The 25,088-nt window shown below is 38.1% G+C and overlaps 1 protein-coding gene across 1 annotated transcript in view; it reads right to left on the reverse strand.

The window, feature by feature from the left end:
• The window catches only part of PLXND1 (plexin D1), a 169,923-nt gene that overhangs the window by 45,782 nt on the left and 99,053 nt on the right, over positions 1–25,088 (reverse strand). The window contains exons 18-22 of the mRNA XM_087708935.1: positions 23,031–23,297; positions 22,028–22,177; positions 11,143–11,257; positions 2,950–3,057; positions 1,398–1,510 (exon numbers count right to left, since the gene is read on the reverse strand). Coding sequence (XP_087565061.1) covers positions 1,398–1,510; positions 2,950–3,057; positions 11,143–11,257; positions 22,028–22,177; positions 23,031–23,297 — 753 coding nt within the window. The remainder of the gene's footprint in view (positions 1–1,397; positions 1,511–2,949; positions 3,058–11,142; positions 11,258–22,027; positions 22,178–23,030; positions 23,298–25,088) is intronic.

Consider the following 25,088-nt stretch of genomic DNA (forward strand, 5'->3'; position numbering starts at 1 on the left):
ATTCAGGCTTTTCCAGCAAAGAGAGAATCCACAAACAGTGGCTATGGGATATCTACACTATTGTACGTTAAAAAAGAGTAAAAGAATAGAACTGATTTATTCCCCTACACTTGTAGAATTGCCTAAAGTTTGAGTGACCTGGAGGGAAAAAACTTTTAAGTTTTGCATTCAGCATATCTTTAGATCAGTGATGGGTTTTAAATTTTTTTAGAACCTCTTCTGTAGGTATGGCCTGCTTTGTGGGAGTGGCTTGTCAGCCATGTGACTGGGTGGGAGTGGTTTTTTGGCCATGTGATTGAGTGGAGTGGGTTGGCAGTCATGTGACTGGGTGGGCGTGGCCAACTTGTAAAATGTGGTGAAACTCACTTAACAAAGCTCTTGCTTAGCAACCAAAATGTTGGCTCAGAAACGCTGGCATTTGAAGCATGCAAGTCTTAAAGCTGTCAAGTTACAAGACCCTTGCACCCCTAACCCTTTAGAAAAAAAAACCCCAGTGGTGTTCAAACTTGACAGCTTTAAGACTTGTGGACTTCAACTCCCAGAATTCCCCCTCCAGTCATGTTGGTTCAGGAACTCTGGCATTGAAGTGTGCAAGTCTTAAATCTGTCAAGTTACAAGACCCTTGCACCCCTAACCCTTTAGAAAAAAAACAAACCCCAGGGATATTCAAACTTGACAGCTTTAAGACTTTAAAGTTTAGATAAGACTCTTAGAGGCGTGCGGGGTGATTGGTGAGCCAGCCAATGAGTGAGCGGTGGACGGGGCAAGAATGGTGCGGACGGGCGGGGGGAGGGAGCTGGAACCAGTTCTAAATGGCACGGTAGATTTGTGGAACCTGTTTTATAGAAGAGGTTAGAACTGGCAGGAACCCACCCTTGCTTTGGATATAATGTAGTTGCTTATATTTTATTTGCTTTCATTTATTCTGCTTCTAAAATTAAAGTTGCCAAAAATGCGTGGGGAAACAACTGGTCTTTAAAGGGAGAATAGACAAAAAGATATAAACCTACAGTTTCTCATAGATTTCCATTTTTAAAGAAGTGTTCATCAAATACTTGTCATACATTTTACTAATTTTCTAAAGCTAAAAGTGGTAAAAAGTCTGCTTTGTGAAAAATTAATATACTTTTGTGTGTGCTGTGTATCAGAATGATACATATTTATAGCATTCACACCCCTAATGACAGACAGCTTGACAAAAACTGAAAAATATATGCATAAATACATAGAGCTTAAAATCACCAAAAATGGCAATTTATAATGTATGGTTAGAATTTTAAAACTTGTTTATAATATGAAAATAAGGATTTGCAAGCTGTACACTACTCAGAATGAGCTAAATAAAGTGGCATATAAGACCTATACATAAATAATAGTAGCATACTACTTTGTCTTACTTTGGGAAAGAAAGTGCGAGTCACAAAGTATTTATATTCAAGAAATGGAATTCCTTGGCTGCGATTTAACTCCTTGGTAAGATCTGTCATATCTGTCTGAAGTTCAGCAAAACCTGATTGAAGGAAACCATAATGAAGAGAATAAACCACTTTCATTTCAATGTATAACTTGTTCTGAATATACCAACGGTGCAAATTTTTCATGTTAATTATCTCCCAAACAAAATCCCTTTATACTAGGCAGATTAATGGGCTAAACTTTTTTTAATGGTTTTCTACAGCCAATAATATGCAATGCTAGTTTAACTCTTTTTATCAGTGGATTCTACAGAACATAAATTTCCCACAATCAGTAACTAAAGTTTAAGTCATACAAAAGATAGCCAGCATTTGCTTTACTATGATTGTTCTGGAAAATACCCAATAAAAATAAAGATAAATATTCTTTTGATTGTTGATCAATTTATAATGTCAATGAACATTTTTTTCAATTTAGGCTGTGCCTTATCCATTCAGAATAGCCAAACTCAAATTCATAAATATAGCCAGCTGAATAGAAATTTTGAGGATGTACAGTTTCAGTTTATGTTCTCTCAAAATAATACAGTTTCACACTTTCCAAGGAAAACTGCAATTTACAGTTTTCCAAAAAGCTGATTTCGGTCAGATGATTAAATGTCATAGGTGTCTGTTTTAGGTCAGCTAACTTTTGGCAATTTATTTATTTGTTAAATTTATTTCTTTTATATCCTACTATGGAATTACTCTAAAAGTAAATTCTTCCATTTTCCAGTTGTGTCCTACTCAGGGAGGGGGGGGGGCAGGCATAGAACTCATCTCTGTTTCTTAGCTGAGGGAACCAGCATTGTCTGAAGACATTTCCATTGGCTATGTGACCATCATGATTGTACGCCGAGGTACATGCAATGATGTTACCTTCCCACTTAAGTGGTTCCTCTTTGTCAACTCGCATTTGCATGCTTTTTAATTGCTAATTGGGCAGGAGGTGGGGCAAGTAGTGGGAGCATAGTACTTGGGTCTCAAAACCTGGGTTGTCAGCTTTTCAGAACATAATGAGAATACATCAAAGTGATAATCAAAAAGATGGGTGGGGGGCAGAGAGCAAGGGGGGAGGAGAAGTGTAGTTTGCCATCAAACCACCAGCCATCTCCAGTGTGGAACTCCCCCATTTAATCCCAGCCAAAAGTAGACCCAAGTCTTCAGGCTCTCGCGGAAGAATAGGAGGGTGATGGCAGATCTTACCTTAGAGGTAAGATATTCCAAAGGAGGTAAGGTGCAGCGGGAGAAAAGGCAGTTCTTCTGGATCCTGATAGTTGGGGTTCTTTAACTGACGGGATCCAAAGTAGGCCTTCCCTGTCGGCCAGAGTAGAATGGGGTTGTCCTAGCAGGATGACCTACACTATTAAGAGCTTTTAAGGTCATAACCCAGACCTAAATTATCATATACATAAGTTTTCTTTTGAGTGTTCCAGAAGATAAAGTTCTTTGATGACAATGGACTCTTCCGTCCTGCCCAAGTACAGACACTTACCTTTACGGATTTCTTCCCGAATCTGGGACTCCATCTCTTCCATCTGCAGCAGAGTTTTTTGCCAGTAACGCTCTGCCCGTCGGCTTTTGGTGCAAAACACAAATAGTGCTGGAATACAAAATGGGAAAAAGTGACTCCAAAGCCAAAATAACAACTGAATGTTTTGTATTAAACTAGTACTGGATTTATGATTATTTGTCACAAAAAAGTACGCATAATATAATCTGCTATTCCAGAAATTATAATAACTGCTGCTATAATAGCTTTCCAATCAATTGAAAAGACAAACAATGATCAGAACTGGGGTTGAGATTTAGTCCATTGAGTTGTGTATCAAAAGATGTTTCCAGAGGATTAGGAAATTCAATTGTTCTTCCTATAGAAGACACCAGTTGTGACATCTTAGAAAATACCAAACACCAGAGGAATATACCTGCATTTAGATGTCAATATGTATTACATGTATTAAATATTAGCTGAATACTTGTAAAATATTAGCTGAAATAAAGCTAAACTCTTCCCTGGAAGCACTAGTAGTGAAACTGGATTTTAAACATTTTGGACATATACTTTAGTGTGAAAGCAGGAATAATAAATAATAAATTCTTTTTAATTGGAGAAATTAAAGACAATTGAAAACAAGACTGTCAGAAGAGCAGATGGCTAGACACTATCACTGATGACACAAGCAAGCAATTACTGATAGGCCATCCTGGAGAAACTACATCTAATGGCTCAAAAAGTTATAGAAAAGACTGAATGACAACAATGTTAGGTGTATCACCCATTTAATTTAACCTATTTAATTTACATAATAAACCACTGAACTATGAAGTACATGGATAATCCATGCATCTGCAAATATTAAATGTGTCATTTATTTATTATTTTGTTATTATTTAGATCTCCAAATGCCATAAAAGGAAATATTAAAATAAAATCAAAAGCTACAACTTTAATAAAATAAATGAAAGTAAAATTTTACAAAAAAAAAGAAGAAAGGCCTAAAAAGACTTGGAAAAGGAGAAGGTGTTTGCTTAATACCAGATGACCTCTCATTGAATCCCAACTGAGTATCTCTTGCAAGAGCATTCCAAACTGGTCACCAGGATTGAAAAGTTCTCTCTCTGTTATTCACTAACAAATCAGATAATAAGGAACTAAGAGAAGTTCTGGGAAGCAATTCAAAACCTGAAGAGCTATAAATGAAATAGGTGTTTTTCCAAAGAACTTTCCTCAAAAGCTTGAAGGGACTTTAAAAAAAATTGTACTATGGATTTGAAATGGATCTCAAAACAACAGAAAATCTTGCATCAATTAAGAGGTATCTTATTGCGTGCAATCCAAATTGCTGTATTTTTAAAAAGTATTAGCATTTATTTTATTAAATCTCTGAACAGTCAAAGACAGAATGGCGTACTGTGCTAAAAAACCATAATGCCAAACAATAAGGTAAAGGTAAAGGTTCCCCTCGCACATATGTGCTAGTCGTTCCCAACTCTTGGGGGCGGTGCTCATCTTCGTTTCAAAGTCGAAGAGCACACGTTGTCTGAAGATGTCTCCGTGGTCATGTGGCTGGCATGACTGAATGCCATTGGCACACAGAACGCTGTTACCTCCCCACCAAAGGTGGTTCCTATTTTTCTACTTGCATTTTGTATGTGCTTTCAAACTGCTAGGTTGGCAGAAGCTAGGACAAGAAATGGGAGTGCTCTCTGTTATGCTGCACTAGGGATTTGAACCGCTGAACTGCCGACCTTTCTGATCGACAAGCTGAGCATCTTAGCCACTGAGCCACTGCGTCCCAAACTATACCTTAGCACAAAAGTAGGCAACTTATCTACTTTATCATCCTGAACCAAAATCTGCAACTGGTCTATTAAGGACCTTTGTGAAGGATCCATCAGTTGTATTTCAATGCCATCTGAAACCATACAGAGGCTCCCTAGCTTTAAATGCTACTTCTTCCTTTCTTCTCTTAGAATGAGAGTGGAAACTTCTGCTACCATTTTCAACTAATTATGAATTGTCTTTCTGAACCAAGGCAAATAGTTAGGTCTGGTATACTGAAACAAGCACTACTTGCAAACAAGAATTAAGGATAAGAAAATATAAGATTAAATATATGCTTCCTTGAGTCAAGTTGGACTCCTAGTTACTATATGTTTACACACATGTTGTTTACGTACATCATTATAGAAACAGTGCTTTCTTCTGAGATATTTTTCAATCTTGCTAACGCACTTGAAATTTCCTAGTGAATGTTAAAGACAATTACTCATTCAAACATTAAAAAAAATCAGTGCATGACAGTGAAGCTAATGTTTACTATCACCTCCTTGCAATCAGAACAGAGAGAGGGGAAGCAGATTACACGAATACTGCTTATATTCTTTATGTTACATGTAAATTGATCTAATGACTGTGAACATCTGATAAAACCTCTCAGAACCTATCTTTGTATTAATTCTGGCACAATATTAACTATTTTGGCACAGAAAAAATATTAACGTTATAATCAGGCTCATTAATATGTAGCCTGCAGCAAAACTTGGCAGAATTTAACAGCACATAGCAATATGCAAGACAAATTTATGCCCAGAATGAATGACTAAAAACAATGAAATGAGGAAGTTAAACATAATTTTAATTAGCTGATTATTATTTAGTAAAAATACAATAAAAAAATAAATTGTATTTATATTTGCTTAACACATTTCTATAAATTTTATGAATAGCTTCGGCTCGTGGGGCAGAAAAGCAAGTTAAATAAATAAACTGAATAAACAGAGATAATAATATTAATTGAATATAATTAAATTAAAACCACTAGAAATCATAATTGTACAATATCTATCGTATTAAGTGTATGTGTGGATTTTATATAAGGAATTACTGAAAACTGATCCGTTTAATAGATTTAAATCTGTGTAATGTAGTATATCTGATGGTAGCTTGTACCAAGAAATAAAAACTTTCTCTTACAACCTTGCAATGTATAGTATATACTTCCAAGTCAGTTGGATATAGGAAATAGTATATAGGCCATTCTCGACCTATGGCATTTGGTCAGCAATCGTTATGAAAAGATATATAAAAGTTATGCTGAACAAATGGTGACTACAATCAGTCCTTGGAGCTCTGGCTGTCCCAACCCATTTGTCATGTCATGTGGTTGTGATCTGGGTACTTAGCAACCTGTTTGTACTTATGACCAATTGCCAACTGCCCCAGGATCACACGATTGACATTTGCAATCTTTTCTGCTGGTTTCCTTTAAAAGTCTGGGTACTTTTGAGTGCTCTCAGCCTCAGAAAGAGACCAGGGCAAAGAACATCAATTGCCAAGAAAACTGTCAGACAGGGACCTGTCTGTACAGTCACTAGCAGTCAACACTGATTCACAGTCACAAAATGAATACAATTTTTTTTTAAAAAAATGATTAAAAAGCATAAATTAACAAATGATATGGAAGAAAAGCAGATGTCACTCTTAAAGTAGAAGAAAAGGGGAAAATATAGCCGATCTGAATAAAGGAGAAATGATCTCATGAAGTGGACTTAAACGAGTAGATTCCATGAAGCACATTACACAAAGGCAATTTTAAACATGAATAAAAGGGATATAAAATTGATGTCAAAAAGTATAAATCGATTTGATTTAGGAGGTGCTTACACATTAAAAGTAGGAATCTCTAGGTTGATGATAGGTGTATGTTATGCTCCATTGAATGGCAGTGTTGGAAGAACCAAAAATAATTTAGGGGAAAGCAGAGATTGTTTGTTTGTTTGTTTGCCATTCATTCATTCATTCATTCATTCATTCATTCATTCATTCATTCATTCATTCATTCAATTTATATGCTGTCCATCGCATTCTGGAAGCAATTCTAGGCAGTTTACAATAATTAAAACAATGAAAAATATTAAAGCAATAAATATTAACATTAATTTAGTTATGTTTTAATTGTGCTTAGATGACTCAGAGCATAAAAAATCTCTGTTTTTCCATAACTTATAAATGGCAAAAAATTAAAAGGGAATATATCTAAAAGCATGATTGATTTGGTTTGTTTATGATGAAACTCTGAGAAAATTAGGGAGTGTTAAGATGATAATGAGATGTTCTGATTGAAGGAAAGGTCATTTTGGAAGTGTTAAGGTAGATCATAGGAAGAAAAATAATGAGAAAAAAAGAAAGTTAAAAACAAGAATGAAATTATGGAGGGAAAATACGTATCCTGATTGAAAAAGAGAAAGGATTATAAAATTAATTAATCTCCTAAAAGAATGAACAAAAAGTGGACCCAAGCAGTGACATGCAGTCAGGTGAGGCAAGTGAGGCACAGCCTCACTGCTCTCATCATGAAAAGAAAAAAAATGTAAAAGGGAAAAGGTGAGTGATAAATTGAGGCTAGCTAGCTGCTGCCTCACCGTGAATGACTACCTAACTGTTTAAAAAAGCCTCTAAAAAACGGCCCTCTACTATGAGGCAGGGGAACTGCATGCCTCATCTAGTCTGACTTTTTAGGTGTTTTATGATCGCTCGAGGGTTAAAGCGAGGGTTAAAAGCCTAAAAAAAATCCTGAAGTTGATATACTTTCAGTTATATATGCAGATATACGCAGTTCTCCTGCCTCATAGTAGAGGGCGCTCCTTCTTCCTGTGACTTAACTCTTCCCCTTTTCTTCCCTTCTCGCTTGCGATACAGTGACAATAAAGGGGGAGCGCAGAGATGTACCTTCATCTCTTCATTGATTTCCCTTTTTACAGGATGAGCCAGCTTCCTGCTTCTTTTATTTTCTGGAGGTCTCACTTCTTTCTCCATTTCTGCCATTTTTTATTTTATTTTATTTTTTTGTTTGGTGTGCGTGCGTGTATGTGTGGCGCGCACGTGTGTGTTTGTATGTATCTACTTTGGTGGAGATGAAATGGCTGCTGGTATTATTTGTGAAAAAGCTTTCAGGGAGAAGGTTGTGGAGAGGAAGGGAGGGAGGACGAGGGTGGCTTTTAGCGCTGATTTGTTTTCCTCTCTTTTCCCTCTCTCATTCTCTCCCTTCAGCTCTCTTCCATTTCTCTCTCCCTCTCCCCTTCTCTCTCTAATCTGTTTCCCTCTCTTTTCCCTCTCTCCTTCCAGCTCTCTTTCATTTCTCTCTATCTCCCCTTTTCTCTTTCATATCTTTCTTGTGCGTGCAAGCAAAATACCCCAGGATCATGATGGCGGGGACAGCAACTCCTTCCGCTGTGCTGCAGAGAAGAGTCATGCTGTGCAGGAGACTCCTTAGTGCTAGACTCAGGTCAGCGCGAGCCGCAGTCCCTTTCCCCTCCTTCCTGAGCCAAAATGAAGGGGACCACGGCTCATGCTGACCTGAGTCTAGCGCTAAGGAGTCTCTTGCACAGTGTGGCTCTTCTCCGCAGTGCAGCGGAAGGAGTTTCTGTCCTGCCACCATGGTCCTAGGGTATTTTGCTTGCATGCACAAAAAAGAGATGAGAGAGAAAAGGGGAGAAAGAGAGAGAGATAGAGAGAAATGAAAGACAGCTGGAAGGGGAGAATGTAAGAGAGGGAAAAGAGAGGGAAACAAATCAGGGGGAAAGAAAGGAAGAGAAAAGAAAGAAAGAAAGAAAGAAAGAAAGAAAGAAAGGAAAGAAACTTTCTCAGATCTATGACGAAAGCAATGGCAAGCTAGATCTCTTGCCAGAAAGCACAAATTGAAAGCAAATCTGATTTTTTAAAAAGAAAATAACAGAGATGGCAAAAAAATGCATCTGAAAATAAGATTATTTATAATTTTGGATAACGTATTATATTGTCAAACTCAAAAGCTTTTTGATGCTTAATTGTGATCATCATCATCACTCTCTCTCTCTTCCCCCCCTCAGAGGGACTCCCATCCCTTGTAGAAAACATAACAAGGAACTCCTATGCTCCCCCCCAATCTCTTTTTTTGTTGTTGTTGGCGCATATGGTCACCGCATATGGTGCTCGGAGATATGCTCTTGCCCACCACCCCTTCGAAACACGCAAGGATGGGACAAACAGCGTGGATCCTTTTATTAAAAGCCGCTGTATTACAAAGGCATTATAATAAAAAGATTGTGATGATGTCAGTGCCTCATCAGCCATAAACCTCACTGCATGTCACTGGACCCAAGGAAAGATGATGTGGATATTGCTTGGATGAGTGAAAAATTCTCTGTTACAGAATGCACTGAAAAGTCTAGAATTGCAGAGAAGAAAGTTTGGAAAAGAATGTCTGGTCAAATGATAAAATATTGTAAGTAGCTGTGGAGAAGAATAAATACATATAAAGAATGTATATACAGGAACAATGCTGCAAAAATGAGCATGGTAGAAAAACTTTATATAATGGCCAGGTTGACAAAAGTATAATGCCAAAGAATGTAAAAAAGTGTAAGGAATGATAAGGTTATAGAGAAAGAGAAAATTCAATGATTCTGACATGAATAAAATTTGTTTTGCAAAGGGATGAAAAGGCTAAACAAGAAGCCTCCAACAGAATGGATGGTATTAAGAATTAAAGGTGAGGATTAAACGTTAGTGAGCCAAAGAACATTTTAGACATTTTATCTGAATGATAATGATATGTTAATGAGTGGAATTAATGAAACATTAAAGTCCAAAAAAATGGATTAAAATGAAATCATATATGCTATGGGAATGTTTTAAAAAATTAATGCTGCAGGTATAAATTCAAATGTTACAGGACAATTATTAAACATGCCTAAGAAGACATATAATAGATCCCTGATCAAGATATTCAGATAACCAAAATTTGGGAAGTGTGCAAACTAGATTTTTGCTCTTTAGCAGAAATGTACGCATGACAGTTTATTGTATGTTTGTTGATCTAGAGAAAGCGTATGGTAAAGCAAAGGAACTTGATTGATAATGACTTTTTCTGCAATTATAGAGTTAAAGCTTGGTTGCTGAATGCATAGATTGTAGATGACAGAAGTAATGCATGTGATAGATGATAGAAATAATGCATGTATCAAAATAAATGAATTTGTGTACCTAGGCATAATGTTTCCTAAAGATGGGGAAATGGTTGAAGAAATATTAAGATGTATAAATTACAGTAGAAAAGTGATAGATAATATATGATATCTTTGAGAAATGAATATTTACTGGAAGAAGTAGAAACTGTTGTGTATCAGATTGTGGCTCTATTCACTTTGTTATATGGAAATTAGAATTGGATATGTCAGGAGGAACATAAAAGGTGAATTATAACCAGAATAAGGCAACAGGTGTGGTGAAATGAGAAGAGTCAAGAATGAATGGGTGTTGAATGAATATGGAATGAATAAACAGTGAGAGATGAATGTTAAGATAGTCTGGTGATAGAAAGAGAATGAAGACTGTATTGGGAAATAAGGTACATGAAAGAAGAGTGAATGGATAAAAAAATAAAGTGGGAGACTGAGAAAGTGGTTAAATGGATTAGAAAATACACTCAAAAAGAAAATACCAAGAAGCTTTAAAAAACCAAAAGAGTCATATAATTCACTTTTCATGTTTCTCGGGGAGGTAAGAGGGTCCACTTCCACAATAAATATGGATGCAGGACAGGTTGTATTGAAATAAATTTGTACAGGAGTAGACAGCTGATATTCTACATGCCGTTCACAAGATTATTTTCTGCATGTTCCAGAGCCACCAAATAATTGTCAAACCTTAATAGTTTAACTTCCTGCCAGTTTAAATGATGAAATGACACAGTTATGGTGTGTTTAGAGTCTGGACTTATCGGCCTAGAAAAAGGGGAAAACAAGAGACTTTCATATTGAAATGGAGAAACCTACAAAGTTGAGTTCTGCTCACATGTACAATGTCAGCATGTTCCTGCCTTACCTCCTAAGGTCAACATCTTTTTAAAATCCTTAAATCCCAAAATAATTACTGAAAATGCGGTCATCCCATAAAAGTTGCCCACTCAACCTCCTACTAAGGCAGTGTTTCTCAACTTTGACGACTTTAAGCCCTGTGGACTTCAACTCCCAGAATCCCCCAGCTGGCTGGGGAATTCTGGGAGTTGAAGTCCATAGGACTTAAAGTCGCCAAGGTTGAGAAACACTGTACTAAGATAAGCACATTATTTTATAGATATTAACAATTTCGGTGTGTTGAAAATGCATGCTTAACATACTTGGAGTCAGTATGGTTTCTTACCTACAATAGAGAACAGGAGTAAGATGCTACAGATGACTATTGAAACTGTGATAGCTGTTTCACTTCCTCCAAGATGCAACATAGCAATTGTTTGATTGAATTTCCCAACTTGGATCTAAGAAAGAACAGAGAGAAGCTATCGGCCAGTTATTTAATGAAAAGAAAGAAGAAATAAAGAAATCACATTGCAAGGGAAAGATGCTTGACACGAACGCCTGAACTTTGCAAAGTATATAGTTTCTAATTTTGCAATAATCACAATAATGTAACTTAATAGCAGGACTTATTTTGATTAGCATTTCCAGATTGGACAACTGTTATCACAGGCCTGTGTATGTGTACAAAGAATAATGAGTTTGGGGATAACGATCCTCAGACAGATTGACAAAAAAAATGGAAACAGCTGCACAGAGATTACATGATAATACTACTAGGATATAAAGTAAAAGAGTAAAGTTAATATTTCTGCTCAGCAAAGAATCCATGTAGAAAGTATATCAACATTTTTAGGTTTTATTTTTTCCTGTTGTGTTTAGAAGTATAGATACTTTTTCAGGAACTCTCTGTACCCCAAATATGAATTTATCTATAAAATAACTTTCTTACTTTCAGTAAATTGTATTTTGCTTTGAAGTTTATCCATTGAATTTTCAAAGGTGCTGGAGGCAACTCAACTTTATTGTTTTTTCCTTCTGAAGATGTTCTTCTTCTCATCCAAGAAGTTTCTTCAGCTCTGACAGGATAATGGAGAATGGAAGGATCTCCACTATCCTGTCAAGAGCTGAAGAAGCTTCTTGGATGAGAAGTGAAACATTTCAAAAGAAAAATCAAGAAAGTCCAGTTGCCTCTTGAAAAAGCATCTTTGGGACAACCATGACCTGGATGACTGAGAATCTCTACAGATTTATTGCATTTCCAAATTAAAATAATAACCATTATTACTACTAATGATTTTTAATTTATTATTTAATTTGTTTGTTATAACACTCTCCTGTAATAGACCTTGGGTGGTTTACAAAATCTAATACAAAGTTTCGACAATAAAAAAACATAAGCAAAACAAGACATCCTGTACTACAACAGCTACTATAAAAACACACATACCCCTATTAACCTCTGGCTTTGGATTAAAGAAATGTTTTAAGGACTTTTTAGAACCCATGAGAATGGGCGCCTTCCATATCTTTGGGGGGAGGGATGCTGTTCCAGAGAGCAGAGGCAGAGACAGAGAAGAGATGCTTCCTTGGCCTCCTAAGTAACAATGCTTAATTGATGGGATCTCGAGCAAACACACTCTACCTAAATGTCCTGGGAAGACTGAAACAATGGGAGAATGGTGATAGCCAGGCTCTATGTCATGATGAGTTTTAAATGATAACAAGCAGCACCTTGGAACTGCACTGGAAGCCAACTGTAGTCAATGCTGCCTCCATGGCAGTGCTGACACATGGGCACGACAAGGATGATCTCCATTAAAGCTCAAGTCATTTTGAACTGGATGGTCTTCAAGCCCCAGGTACAGTTCATTGAAATAGTCCAGATGTGAGTTGATCAGGGTGTGGATGACCATCTGAAGAGTCTCCTGATCAAGAAAGAGGCACAACTGGCACAAAAGATGTACCTGTACAAAGATCGCCCTGGTCACAGCTGCCACATGCTCTTTGAGGAGCAGCAGCAGGAGGAGGACTTCTAAAATTGTGCATATCTCTTGAAGGAGGAAATGTAACCCCATTCAAGACAAATGATGGGTTGTCATGAACTGAGTGTTCTGACCCGGCCTTCACAGAAGCAAGAAACAGACTCCTCACAAAGAAAACCCCCTCTTTATTTACATCCTGTGAATTAACTGCATTCACCCACAAAGTCCAGGCAAGAGTCCTGCAAGGAGTTAACGGACGAAATAGGCTTTATCAGCTTGTTAAGACAATTGCAAGACCGTGAGCTCCCAGCCAAAAGGTTGCAAGTTAAGTCAGTTCTAATAAACAAATCTCAGTTCTGACAAGTCAGTCTTTGTCACATGAAACACAATGAGCAAAATCTCCAGAAATGTGAATGGTTGTCTGCTATGACCACCACTCACCTTTCCTCCTATTTATTCCCCAGCCAGGGAGGGGCCATTCAGCAACATTTGTTTTGCTTCCTAAGTTGACTCCTTGTCCTTCGTTGTTCACCTCTCCTATCTGCTCTGTGCACACACACACATCTGGAACAGGCGCCAGCTGTTCCTCCTCCTCACACATCTCTGACTCCAAAGGCAGCTGCATCTCCAGTGGCTGCGAAACGCCAGACAGCACTGGCTCTATCACTGTGTCTGATGCTGAGCATCCATCAGAGCCTTCCCCAGGCTCCAGAACTGGCCCACGTTCTTCCCCAACCTCCTCATCATCTGAGTCTGCTGCCAGCGGAGCTGGTGGGCAACAACCCTGGGAGACCAAACAACTATAACCACTTTGGTCTGGATTGAGTTAAAGTCTATTCTTCCCCATTCAGACCCAAAACAGCCACCAGTTTCTAAATAGCTTCACATGCACTTGTTAAACTGGATATCATCAATATGCTGATGATACCAAGCCATGAGCTGACAGAGGACTTCACCTAGTGAAGTCTTGTAAATGTTAATCAGGAAAAGAGAGTGTGTTGAACCTTGAGTCACCCCATCAGTGATGGCCTATCGGTCTTACCTCTCCCCTCAACACTAACTAAGAACCACCTGATGAAGAAGTAGATGAAGCACTGTAGCACAATGCCTCTCAATTCCTACCATTGGCTCAGAAGGTCCATGCTATATTGAACAATATTGTATCTCTATCATTTTCCATGCAATTTTGATCAAAGATATCTTTTGGTCAATGATATTATGTTGGTAAAATGGAATGGAAATTAAAGAGAAAGAAATGAAATAATTTAAGTTAAGTTAAACAGCAATAGAGGCATGAGAAATGGGTGAGAAGGAAATTATATCTAATAATTTCCAGTATAATCATTTCCAGCAAGCATCATGATTCAGCTCAAGGCAGGAATGGACCCATATAATAGGCTCATAAGAAGATCCAAGAACTCAGAATAAATAGAATGTGTTGAAGAAAGCTGAAAGCCAGTGCCAACAGAATTTCAGCAAGTACAGTTAATAATTAGTTATAAAGCCAAAATTCTAAAAATGCCAATGTTTAGTTTTTTTAGCTCATACTACTTAATGGACTACTTGATACTCTCTTTGTTTCCATCTGTCCTTTGCACTTATAATGGCCAGGTATGCTCTGATCTGGTTTCTCATTCATAGAGTGAGAAATACAGTAACTCACTGTTTGCCACTTCTGCATATCAAGAAGTCTAACTCAAGTCCAGAGGAAGATTCAGGTGAAGAAACTGATTTATTCACATATCTTAAATGCTGGGAAAATATGGTTTTAGGCTTCAGATTTTGAAGAGAAAAATCAATATGTATTATAGCAATTAAATAAAATGAACTTTCCATATCCTCCTTTAATTAGATAAGGAAAACATGTAGCTTTATTCATAGCTTTTAAAAACTGGCAGAACATTCTAGCCTATTACAATATAGGGTGTACAGCAGCCAACAAAAACAGAATCTTGGCAGTTTTCACATGCTTTATTTAAAAAAAAACGACTCTCCACTGATAGAGTTTTGATTATAAGATGAATGGAGAGAATAAAAAAGAAGTAGAACCAAGAAGGGGAAAAACTGAAATTGTAAATGGAGAGCATTTATAAGCAATATTATAGCTGTGAACTCTAAAATTATTTGTACCTTGCATTGCATGCCCCTAAGCACAGTGCATTATTCCTATTGTTTAAAGCAGTTTCTCTTTCCAGGACTCTACTTAAATTGCATAAATTTCAAAGAGATGACTCTTTAAAGCAGTTGCAAACTTTTTCAGACTCATGGAGAAGAGTGAAAAAAAAAGAGAGGGTCATTTATGAACAGCAGAAAGGTGTTCTACAGACAAAAGATCTAAACCATTGGCACAGTGGTACACCACTAGAATATCATATTTTATATCAGTTCAAAGTAAAAAAAAAAATAACCTGAAGGCTAGACCACATGCTATATAGCAATAGCACTTAGACTTATAGTATATACTGCTTCACAGTGCTTTACAGCCCTCTCTAAGTGGTTTTACAGAATCAGAATACTGCCCCCAACAAACAGCATATTGCCCCAACAATCTGGCTCCTCATTTTACCGACATATATATGTTTGCTTTTTAAAGCGATTGCATAGACACCAAACCAGGTTTGCAATGGTAATATACGCAGAAGAGATAACCCTTTCCTTCCGGCCCAGTATCCTACCATAAATCCTTTACAACTGTAATTTGTTCCCAAAGATATTGCTGGGGGGAAAAAACAAAATCAGAGGTAAATAATAGCTGGGAAAAGGGGAAGATTTTGAGTAGATAATATATTGCAGAGGAATGGGTTAACACTTCCAAGCAATGGATAGGTTTGATTTGGACTGAAATTCAAATGACTGCTTATTTTCATAATTGCAAGTACTAGGTGCAACTTTTAAAAGTAGGCTTAATATCCAACATAAATGGAAAATACCACCATTCCTTAATACTAGTTATGATGACTGGCCTTTCTAATTCAGCAATAATAGCTTCCATCTTGTTTTATAGAAGCAAGCTAAATGGATTCATGGAAAGGACAGCTTTTAAGCAAAAACTTGACATGGACATCTAAGAAAAATAAATGAGAAAGAAGAAAAGAGGCAATGATGACATTGGAAGGAATGATACAGACTTTGTACTAGATATCAATGAAAGCCTGCAAAGGAAAAGAGAGGAACATAAGGTCACCTAAACATTATAGAATTAGGACTCAGCAAGGCAACTTGGCTGTGACTTCAGAGCTTCAGTAGTATTGATTCTGCGATTTTCACTTCCAAAAATTAATATAGGTAGTCCTTAACTTTATTTAGTAGTCATTAAATTCATTTAATGACTGTTCAAAGTTACAATGGCACGGAAAAATGTGACTTATGATCATTTGTCACAGTTATGAGAGCTCTCTCTCTCTCCCCTCTCCCTCCCTCTGCTACTCACCTAACAACCAACCAACCAGTTTGAAATGAAGAATACATTTTCTAAAACTTGTCATCCTTGTTGTTAGACAAGCCTTATAATATAGATGCCAAACGTGTGAAAAAATCACCCATATTTTACCCATATACAGCTGATGTGATATGACTAGTCTGGGATTGGATAAATTGCTAAAACAGCATAGACTATCTTTCAGTTGAACAAATTGTACCTGGAATTACATATATGCTGCTCACACAGTCACAAATCTCATCTTCCTTGTTATGATCAATGCCTGATTTTATTAGCAAAATATCAGGAAATTCATAGTGCTAATATTTGTTGGTTTTGCTTTGGCAATGGAATTCAATATATAAAGACCCCCCAAATGAAAAACTTTTCTCAGATGCATTGGCTTAGTTTTCATCTTATGTTTATAAAATGTTGCACTTCACGGGATGATTTTGTCTTTACTCCTCCCTCTCTTTTTATCTCTTTCAATGAAAACATTTTTTCTGCCAATTTAATATGAATACATTTACTGAAAAAGGGGACAACTGGAATTTGGAGCGAGCAAACAGAAAAAGCTATGGCGTATATTATTAGGCATTGGATATAAATCTCCGTCTGTCACCCCTAAGGAGCCAATGTATGAACAGTATGAAAAGCAAGATATACAGAACAACTAAGTGACATAGCCCAGAAATATTCGTAAAATCACAAAGTCAATCACATATTGAAGAAAGCTTGTGCACAAGAAAAAGAATATTAAGCATGTGAGAGAGCAGTGCCTAGAATCCTGTGTTTCTGAGAGGAATACAGGGGCCAATATGCTGACTCTGTAAACCGCTTAGAGAGGACTGTAAAGTACTGTGAAGCGGTATATAAGTGCTATTGCTATTTAGATGATAAGTCCTGGTAAATATATCTTTCAGAGATCCTGGAATTGCACCGGGGAATTGCAAAGGACTGGAAAAGAGCTGATGTGGTTCCCATCTTCAAAAAAGGGAAAAAAATAGATCCAGGAAACTACAGACCTATCAGCCTGACCTCAATACCAGGAAAGATTCTGAAAAAGATAATCAAGCAACGAATTAGCGAACACATAGAAGCAAACAAACTAATAGCCAAAAGCCAACATGGGTTTGTCAAAAACAGATTATGCCAGACTAATCTTATTGCATTCTTTGTCAAAGTTACCAAATTTGTGGACAAGAGGAATGCCGTCAATATAGTTTACTTGGACTTCAGTAAGGCATTTGATAAGGTAGACCATAACCTACTACTAGATAAAGTAGAAGAATGTGGGTTAGATAGCATCTAACAGATGGTAATGGTAATGGTAAATTTATTTATAGGCCGCCCTTTTCCCTGGGGGGACTCAGGGCAGCTTACAACAGATAGGGGGGGGAAGACACACAATGACATATATAAATAACATATAATTAAAATAAAAGCAACATTCATTCATCATTCGGGTGGGGACAGACTATAATCTTTAACCCCAGGCCTGACGGGATAGCCAGATCTTGAGGGCTGTGCGGAAGGTCTGGAGGGTGGTGAGGGTACGAATCTCCACGGGGAGATCGTTCCAAAGGGTCGGAGCTACTACTGAAAAGGCTCTCCTCCGCGTAGTTGCCAGTCGACACTGACTGGCAGATGGAACTCGGAGGAGGCCCAATCTGTGTGACCTAATAGGTCGCAGGGAGGTAATTGGCAGGAGGCGGTCTCTCAAGTACCCAGATCCACTACCATGGAGGGCTTTAAAGGTGGTAAGTAGCACCTTGAAGCGCATCCGGAGATCAACAGGTAGCCAGCGCAGCTCGCGGAGGATAGGTGTTACGTGGGCGAACCGAGGTGCACCCACAATCACTCGCGCGGCCGCATTCTGGACTAGCTGAAGTCGCCGGATGCTCTTCAAGGGCAGCCCCATGTAGAGCACGTTGCAGTATTCCAGCCTAGAGGTCACAAGGGCACGAGTGACTGTTGTGAGAGCCTCCCGGTTCAGGTAGGGTCGCAACTGGCGCACCAGGCGAACCTGGGCAAATGCCCCCCTGGTCACAGCCGACAGATGGTGATCGAAGGTCAGCTGTGGGTCCAGGAGGATTCGTAACTGGCTGAACAACCGCACTCAATGTGTAGTCCTCAATGGAACTGCATCTACATGGAGGGAAGTATGCGGTGGAGTACCCCAAGGGTCTGTTTTAGGCCCAGTACTCTTCAACATCTTCATCAATGATTTGGATGAGGGAATGAATGGGGAACTCATTTGCAGATGACACCAAGCTGGCAGGAATAGCCAACACTCCAGAAGATAAGTTTAAGATACAGAAGGATCTTGACAAACTTGAACATTGGGTATTATCTAATAAAATGAAATTCAATGGTGAAAAGAGTAAGGTTCTATATTTAGGCAACAAAAACGAAATGCTTACTCAATAGTAGTAACTGTGAGAGGGATCTTGGACTCCTAGTGGTCAACCATTTAAATATGAGCCAGCAGTGTGCAGCAGCTGCCAAAAAAGCCAACACAGTTCTAGGCTACATAAACAGAGGGATAGAATCAAGATCACGTGAAGTGTTAATACCACTTTATAATGCCTTGATAAGCCACACTTGGAATACTGCATTCAGTTTTGGTCGCCACGATGTAGAAAAGATGTGGAGACTCTAAAAAGAGTGCAGAGAAGAGCAACAAAGATGATTAGGGGACTGGAGGCTAAAACATATGAAGAATGGTTGCAGTAACTGGGTATGTCTAGTTTAGTAGAAAGAAGGACTAGGGAAGACATGATATCAGTGTTCCAATATCTCAGGGGTTGCCACAAAGAAGAGGGAGTCAAACTGTTCTCTGAGGCACCTGAGGGTAGAACAAGAAGCAATGGGTGGAAACTAATCAAGGAGAGAAGCAACTTAGAACTGAGGAGAAATTTCCTGACAGTTAGAATAATTAATCAGTGGAACAGCTTTCCTCCAGAATTGTGAATTTCCCAACACTGAAAGTCTTTAAGAAGATGTTGGATAGCCATTTGTCTGGAACGGTAAAGGGTTTCCTGCCTAGGTAGGGCGTTGGCCTAGAAGACCTCCAAGGTCCCTTCCAACTCTGCTATTGTATTGTATTATTGTATAAAGCATCGACTGTTTAAAACACATTGTACATTATGGTAGATGTATTCTTGGAAATCTTAATTTTAGAAATGCATTTGACAGGGTCAGGCTACATCATTTTTACTAGGATACAATTCAAACTTTCCCTTGCCCATTTTAATCCTAATGGATATTCATTCCTTTTTCAAAGCCTTGTAACCATATTGGTAGAGTCTACTCAGAATTGCAATGGAAATAAAAGGGGCAAACCTCTCCTCCTGATAAGGAAGTGTTGCCATCAAATTTGGGGTGGAGCATCTGTTATTAAATTAAAAGTCTGACCAAGTTCCTAATGCCAAAATTAATGTCACAGCCAGTCCTGACAATTCTTGAAATACTTTTTACTAAGAGCAACTGTTTCTTCCAGTGTATTCAGTGCATATGGACTAGAAGACTTCCAAGATCCCTTCCAATTCTGTTATTCTTAAGTGTGTATGTGTCTGTGTGTGTTCAGAGAAGGAAAAAATGTGACACTACTGACGATTACTACATAGATTATGCAATTATTAATGGTAGACAGGACTTACAGTTCATCATTAAATTATTGCCACTTGAACAAACCACATTCTATGATTTTTAATTATTCCATCCCATTATTTATTTTGGACAGAGCCAGTAACTTTGATAAAATCTTTCTCATCTTTCATTGGAAGTTTTCATTATAAATGGCATTATAAATTTTCTGTTTGAATTACTTATTTCTCCCTCTTTTCTCACCCCTTGTAAAAGTTTGGTAACACTTAAGCATTATATTTTAAAGAGGAAAAGAGAAACTTAGGGAGTTTAACTTTGAATCACATAACTTTCCATTCCAGGTAATAAGAACAGAATGGCTAGGGAGCAGATTTAATCTTCATCCCAGTGATATCTCTGAGTATGTCTCCTTTGGTTTTTTCCATATGTGGGAACTATTGTCATTTACGGACATGGGGGATAGAGGGCAATATTGTATAGACATTAAATCTACATCAATATTCCCAACTGCAGTCCACCTGTGTTCCTTCTAATTATTTACTTATTACCATAGAAACTCAAGAATTTTAGGTGCCAAAATACATCCCCCAAATAGGGTTTGGCTTATTCACAAATGGGCTTATTTATGAGTACGTACAATAGGTATTTCTCTCAGCTTTTCAAAAGTACAAATATATATATATGGGTATTGTTTGCTCCATGTTCACTCAGGAATCCAAATGAAAGCAACCCTGATAGATGGCTGTCGAAACTCTGCCTGAATAATCCACTGAAGCAGAGTCCATGATCTCTCTAATAGCCATTTCCATTTATCAACAGGCACAGCTACATAATAATAAAAAATACATTAAAATATTAAAGAATAAAAGTATCAGAAAGGTTAAGACCAATACAATAAGCAAATTGCAGCCTGTTAAATGGATAAATGTTATCCTAGAAAGCCTAGGAAACAAAAGCACAGGATTTTACACAGTGTGAGCAACTCAATTGGATTTTCACCTATCATCTGGCTTCTACGGGAAATAAATCCAAAACATTATTTCTAGCCTCAGGTGGGATGACTGAAAAAAGAGACTGTGATGAGTATTGTTCATTAGAGAGATAGCTTTAAAGCACGAAGTACAATGCATCTCCACATTCACAAAGAATCCCTTTTCTTCCCTGCTCAAAAATGCTCTTTGTCTGAAGAATGTCAAATCTTTATAGACTGTGTATTTTGATGATCAGAAGACAATACTCAACAATATTTAACAATCACTGGATACAATCCTTGAGTTTTCCTTTCCCTCTCAGACCATATTTTAAAAGATTTTAACACAGAGATGGACAATCTGTGTATATAAAGATAGTGTTGAGTGAAATTCCAGCAGCTCTGGATAACTTAACATGATAATATCATGCCCAGTCCTGGGGATGTAAGAAGAATCTCATGCATTCTTCAATCTCATGTAAGAAGGATCTCATGCAACCTGTAAAACGGGATTGTAAAATGTGTGTTCCAGAGATAGCCTGTAGCCAATCAGCACCATTTTGGGGTCTCAGAGTCTACTCAAGAACAAATGAAGTGGGTGGTTTAAAAGACAAACCCCCTGAAACTTCCCCCCCAAGTGGTTCAGAGGTGGGATTCACTTACCTTCCCTATCAGTTCGTAAATGTGAGCGCGAGCGCATGCCTCATCTGCGCCTGCACGTAGCCTTCTGTGCATGCACATTGTTCATGCATTACATTGGGGCAGGTGGGCGGAGCCTCCTGCCACTGCCACTACCGGTTCAACCGGATCGGAGAGAACTAGCTGAATCCCACCTCTGAAGTGGTCCTTCATTCTCACTACTTTGGACACGCAGTCCTTGTCACTGTGCAAAACCTAGTATAGCCTTTAAATCAAGAAAAGTTGCATATCCTTGTCTTAAGGTCTAATACATTTATTTTGTTATGATAATTATTAACCATATTAGTTTATACTAAACCTATTTGTTTTTAAGATGCCACAAAATTATCTTTTTCGTGGCACCATATTTATAACCTTTGAACGTTTTCATTACTGTTTTGATATTACCGTATTCTCTTTCAACAGAAGATGCCAAAGGCAAAATATTATTTTTAAATTTTTACTTGGACTTCGTAATAGAAGCCAAATTCCATGGGGCATAAGAGACTAGATGGGCTGCAAAGCAAACTATATACATGTTGGCACATGCTTTCAGACTCATATCACTTACCGTAACAGGGAGTTTTCTTTCTGAAGTGCTCAAAGATTCATTGACTGAACAGTGAATGATTTTGTCAGAAACAATTTGGATCTCACAGGAAATTAGGCCAATTTTAACTTCATATTCATTGCTTTTCAGACCGAGGTTGTCAGGCTCTTTCTAATAAGAGAAATAAAGAAGAGCAACATGATTCTACCAGGAACTAAATTCAGCCCTCAACTTTATTTCTGAACTCTATTGACTTCAAAGCTCTCAGATAGCACCTTTCATTTTTTTCAAGGCACGAACACAGAACTCTCTTCCCCATCCTTTTTATTTTTCTATTTTAGCTAAGATATTAATGCATATAAAAACAGGAGTTGTTTACCAATCCCTTTCAAATTCCCAGAATAGAAAACTTGAGTTAAAAAGCCTTGAACGCAAATTGTGCTTTTGATCTTCACCTGATAGTTAATATTGAAACCTAATGGGAAACAGATGAAGTATAATCTGGAGAAAAACAGAATGAGGGAAGGTAGTGCTTACATTACGTGCTGATGAATGCACTGTCCAGTGCTTCTGAAGCTTAGTAAAGACTTTCAGTCACTATAATGGCCTTCAAGTAGCATTTTTTTCTTGATCAACTTATTACTTTATCAAAATTTTCTTCTTTACTTAAGAGAAGCTATTAGAATAAGCAGGTTGGTTTTTTTGGGGGGGGGGGGGATAAGAATGCTTTTTCAATTACTATTCGGTCATACGTTTGTTCCCTTGTGATTGTTTTTATTTACCCATATTCTTAAGTTGTTAGAAAAAGAACAAACTTTTATCTGAATTCTCATGGCTAAATTTTTACTGTTTAATTGAGCCAAGTCTTCCTTCTCCAACTCGTAATCAATGTAATGATTAAAGGTGACCATCTGCCTATGCCAGTCTCCGTTGCCTTCTCAAGATTCTTTCCCCTTGGACGTGTAACTATTTTCACATTAAGCATTCTCCTCTCTCTCAGTGTCCACATATTCCAAATTCTTACATGTATAACAAGGGTGAAAGGCTCTCCAGGATGATGTTTAATCAATTTCTCTTTATTGGCTGTGAAAAACTGGGGATCTGTATAGTATTCCATGTGGAATTTGCTAACATGTACAGCTTCCTCAGGGTATTCAAAGGGGAAAAGGCTCTCGTCGGTATACAGGAGTCCATTGATGAAAAAGTCCACTAATGCTGGCTTGCTTCCAGTAAGATTAGAGGCAGCCGGAGAAGGGCAGGTGATCACAGTGTCCGAGTGAACTTTACAGTTCTGAAAACAGAAGAAAGCAAGCAAATCAAACATAGACAAAAGAGACTCTACAAAGTTGGCAACAATTTGCAATTGCCAAAACAAAAACAGATACTTCCATAGACTGAAAAACTACACTGTACCGTATTTTTTTGGAATATAAGATGCTCTGGAGTATAAGACGCACCTTAGTTTTTAGGGAGGAAAATAAGAAGAAAAAAACTTATGCCTCTGCCTACCAGCATTCATGGTATTCAGCTGACACATGGTAAGGTGGTCAGCCAATGAATAGGCATAGCAACTAAATCAGACAATGAGGGCTATTTGCACTCTGAAATTTGCTATATGAGCATCAAGACAGGAAGGAACATGGATTAGCGAGAACTGAAAGTGAAGCTGCTTGTGTTTTGCTTGTATATACTGCTACCTTGGAAAACCTGCTTTTGGTAATGTATTGTATATTATTATTATTATTTTGAATTCTGCTGAATCAATTACTTCTGTGTGCTTTCTGAATGTGATTACTGCTGCAAATTCTGACCAGCCAGTTCAGCTTCAGCACTTATTGCAGTCTGATTCAGTACAGCTGGTTGGCGGGTGGATCAGACTGCCAGAATATCCCCAATCAGATGTTCCAGGCTGCAGGGATTGCCACAGACTATCACTGCCTCCATGCCTCATGTTTTTGGCCTGGGGGGAGTTGCATTTGGTGTATAAGACACACCCAAATTTTCACCCTCTTTTTTGGGGGGAAAAGGGTACATCTTATACTCCGAAAAATACAGTAATTCAACTTTACTGATGGCAGTGTCTATGGGGATTCTGTCTAAATGGATTCACCATTCAGTCAAAACTGAAGAAGCTTCTTGGATGGGAAGTGAAGCGTTTTCAAGGAAAAACAAAATCCAGTTGCCTTTTGAAAAAGCAAATTTGGGGTTTACAGAAGAAAGAAAGTAAGAGATGTTAGATAAACAGAAACAAAGACCTCCAGTATTCCTGAATACTTAAAAATGCAATGTGCTCTACATGGGGCTGCCCTTGAGGAGTATTCGGCGACTTCAGCTAGTCCAGAATGCAGCCGCGCGAGCGATTGTGGGTGCACCTCGCTTCACCCACATAACACCTATCCTCCGCAAGCTGCGCTGGCTACCTGTCGATCTCCGGATACGCTTCAAGGTGCTACTTGCCACCTATAAAGCCCTTCATGGTAGTGGATCTGGGTACTTGAGAGACCGCCTTCTGCCGATCACCTCCACACTACCCATTAGATCTCATCATTTAGGCCTCCTCCGAGTTCCATCCGCAGGCCAATGCCGACTGGCCACCACGTGGAGGAGAGCCTTCTCGGTGGTAGCCCCGACCCAATGGAACGATCTCCCCGTGGAGCTTCGTACTCTCACCACCCTCCAGACCTTCCGCACAGCCCTTAGAATCTGGCTATCCCGTCAGGCCTGGGGCTAAAAATTGTAACCCGCCCGAATGGTATGAATGTTGCGTTTTAATTATGTACTGTCTTATATGTAAAACTCTGTCCCCCCCCTTCCTTTTGATTGTGAGCCGCCCTGAGTCCCCTCAGGGAAAAGGGCGGCATACAAATAAACAAAAAAACAAAAAAATATTGACCGGAAAAAACAGAAACAGAATTCAATTCTGCAAAAACTTAAATTGCATTTCTTTGTTCATAATATATGAAAATGAAAAAGGGAAGAAGCACTGATCAGAATCATAAATATTATAATGGCAGAAGCCATATAGCTCAATCCAAAAATTCTAGTCCATAGGATATAAATGAAAAGAAAGCACCCAATGCTA

Source organism: Thamnophis sirtalis, unplaced genomic scaffold, assembly GCF_051295495.1.
Source record: "Thamnophis sirtalis isolate CommonGarterSnake01/CBP01778 unplaced genomic scaffold, rThaSir2_p1.2 scaffold_3, whole genome shotgun sequence".
NCBI lineage: Eukaryota > Metazoa > Chordata > Lepidosauria > Squamata > Natricidae > Thamnophis > Thamnophis sirtalis.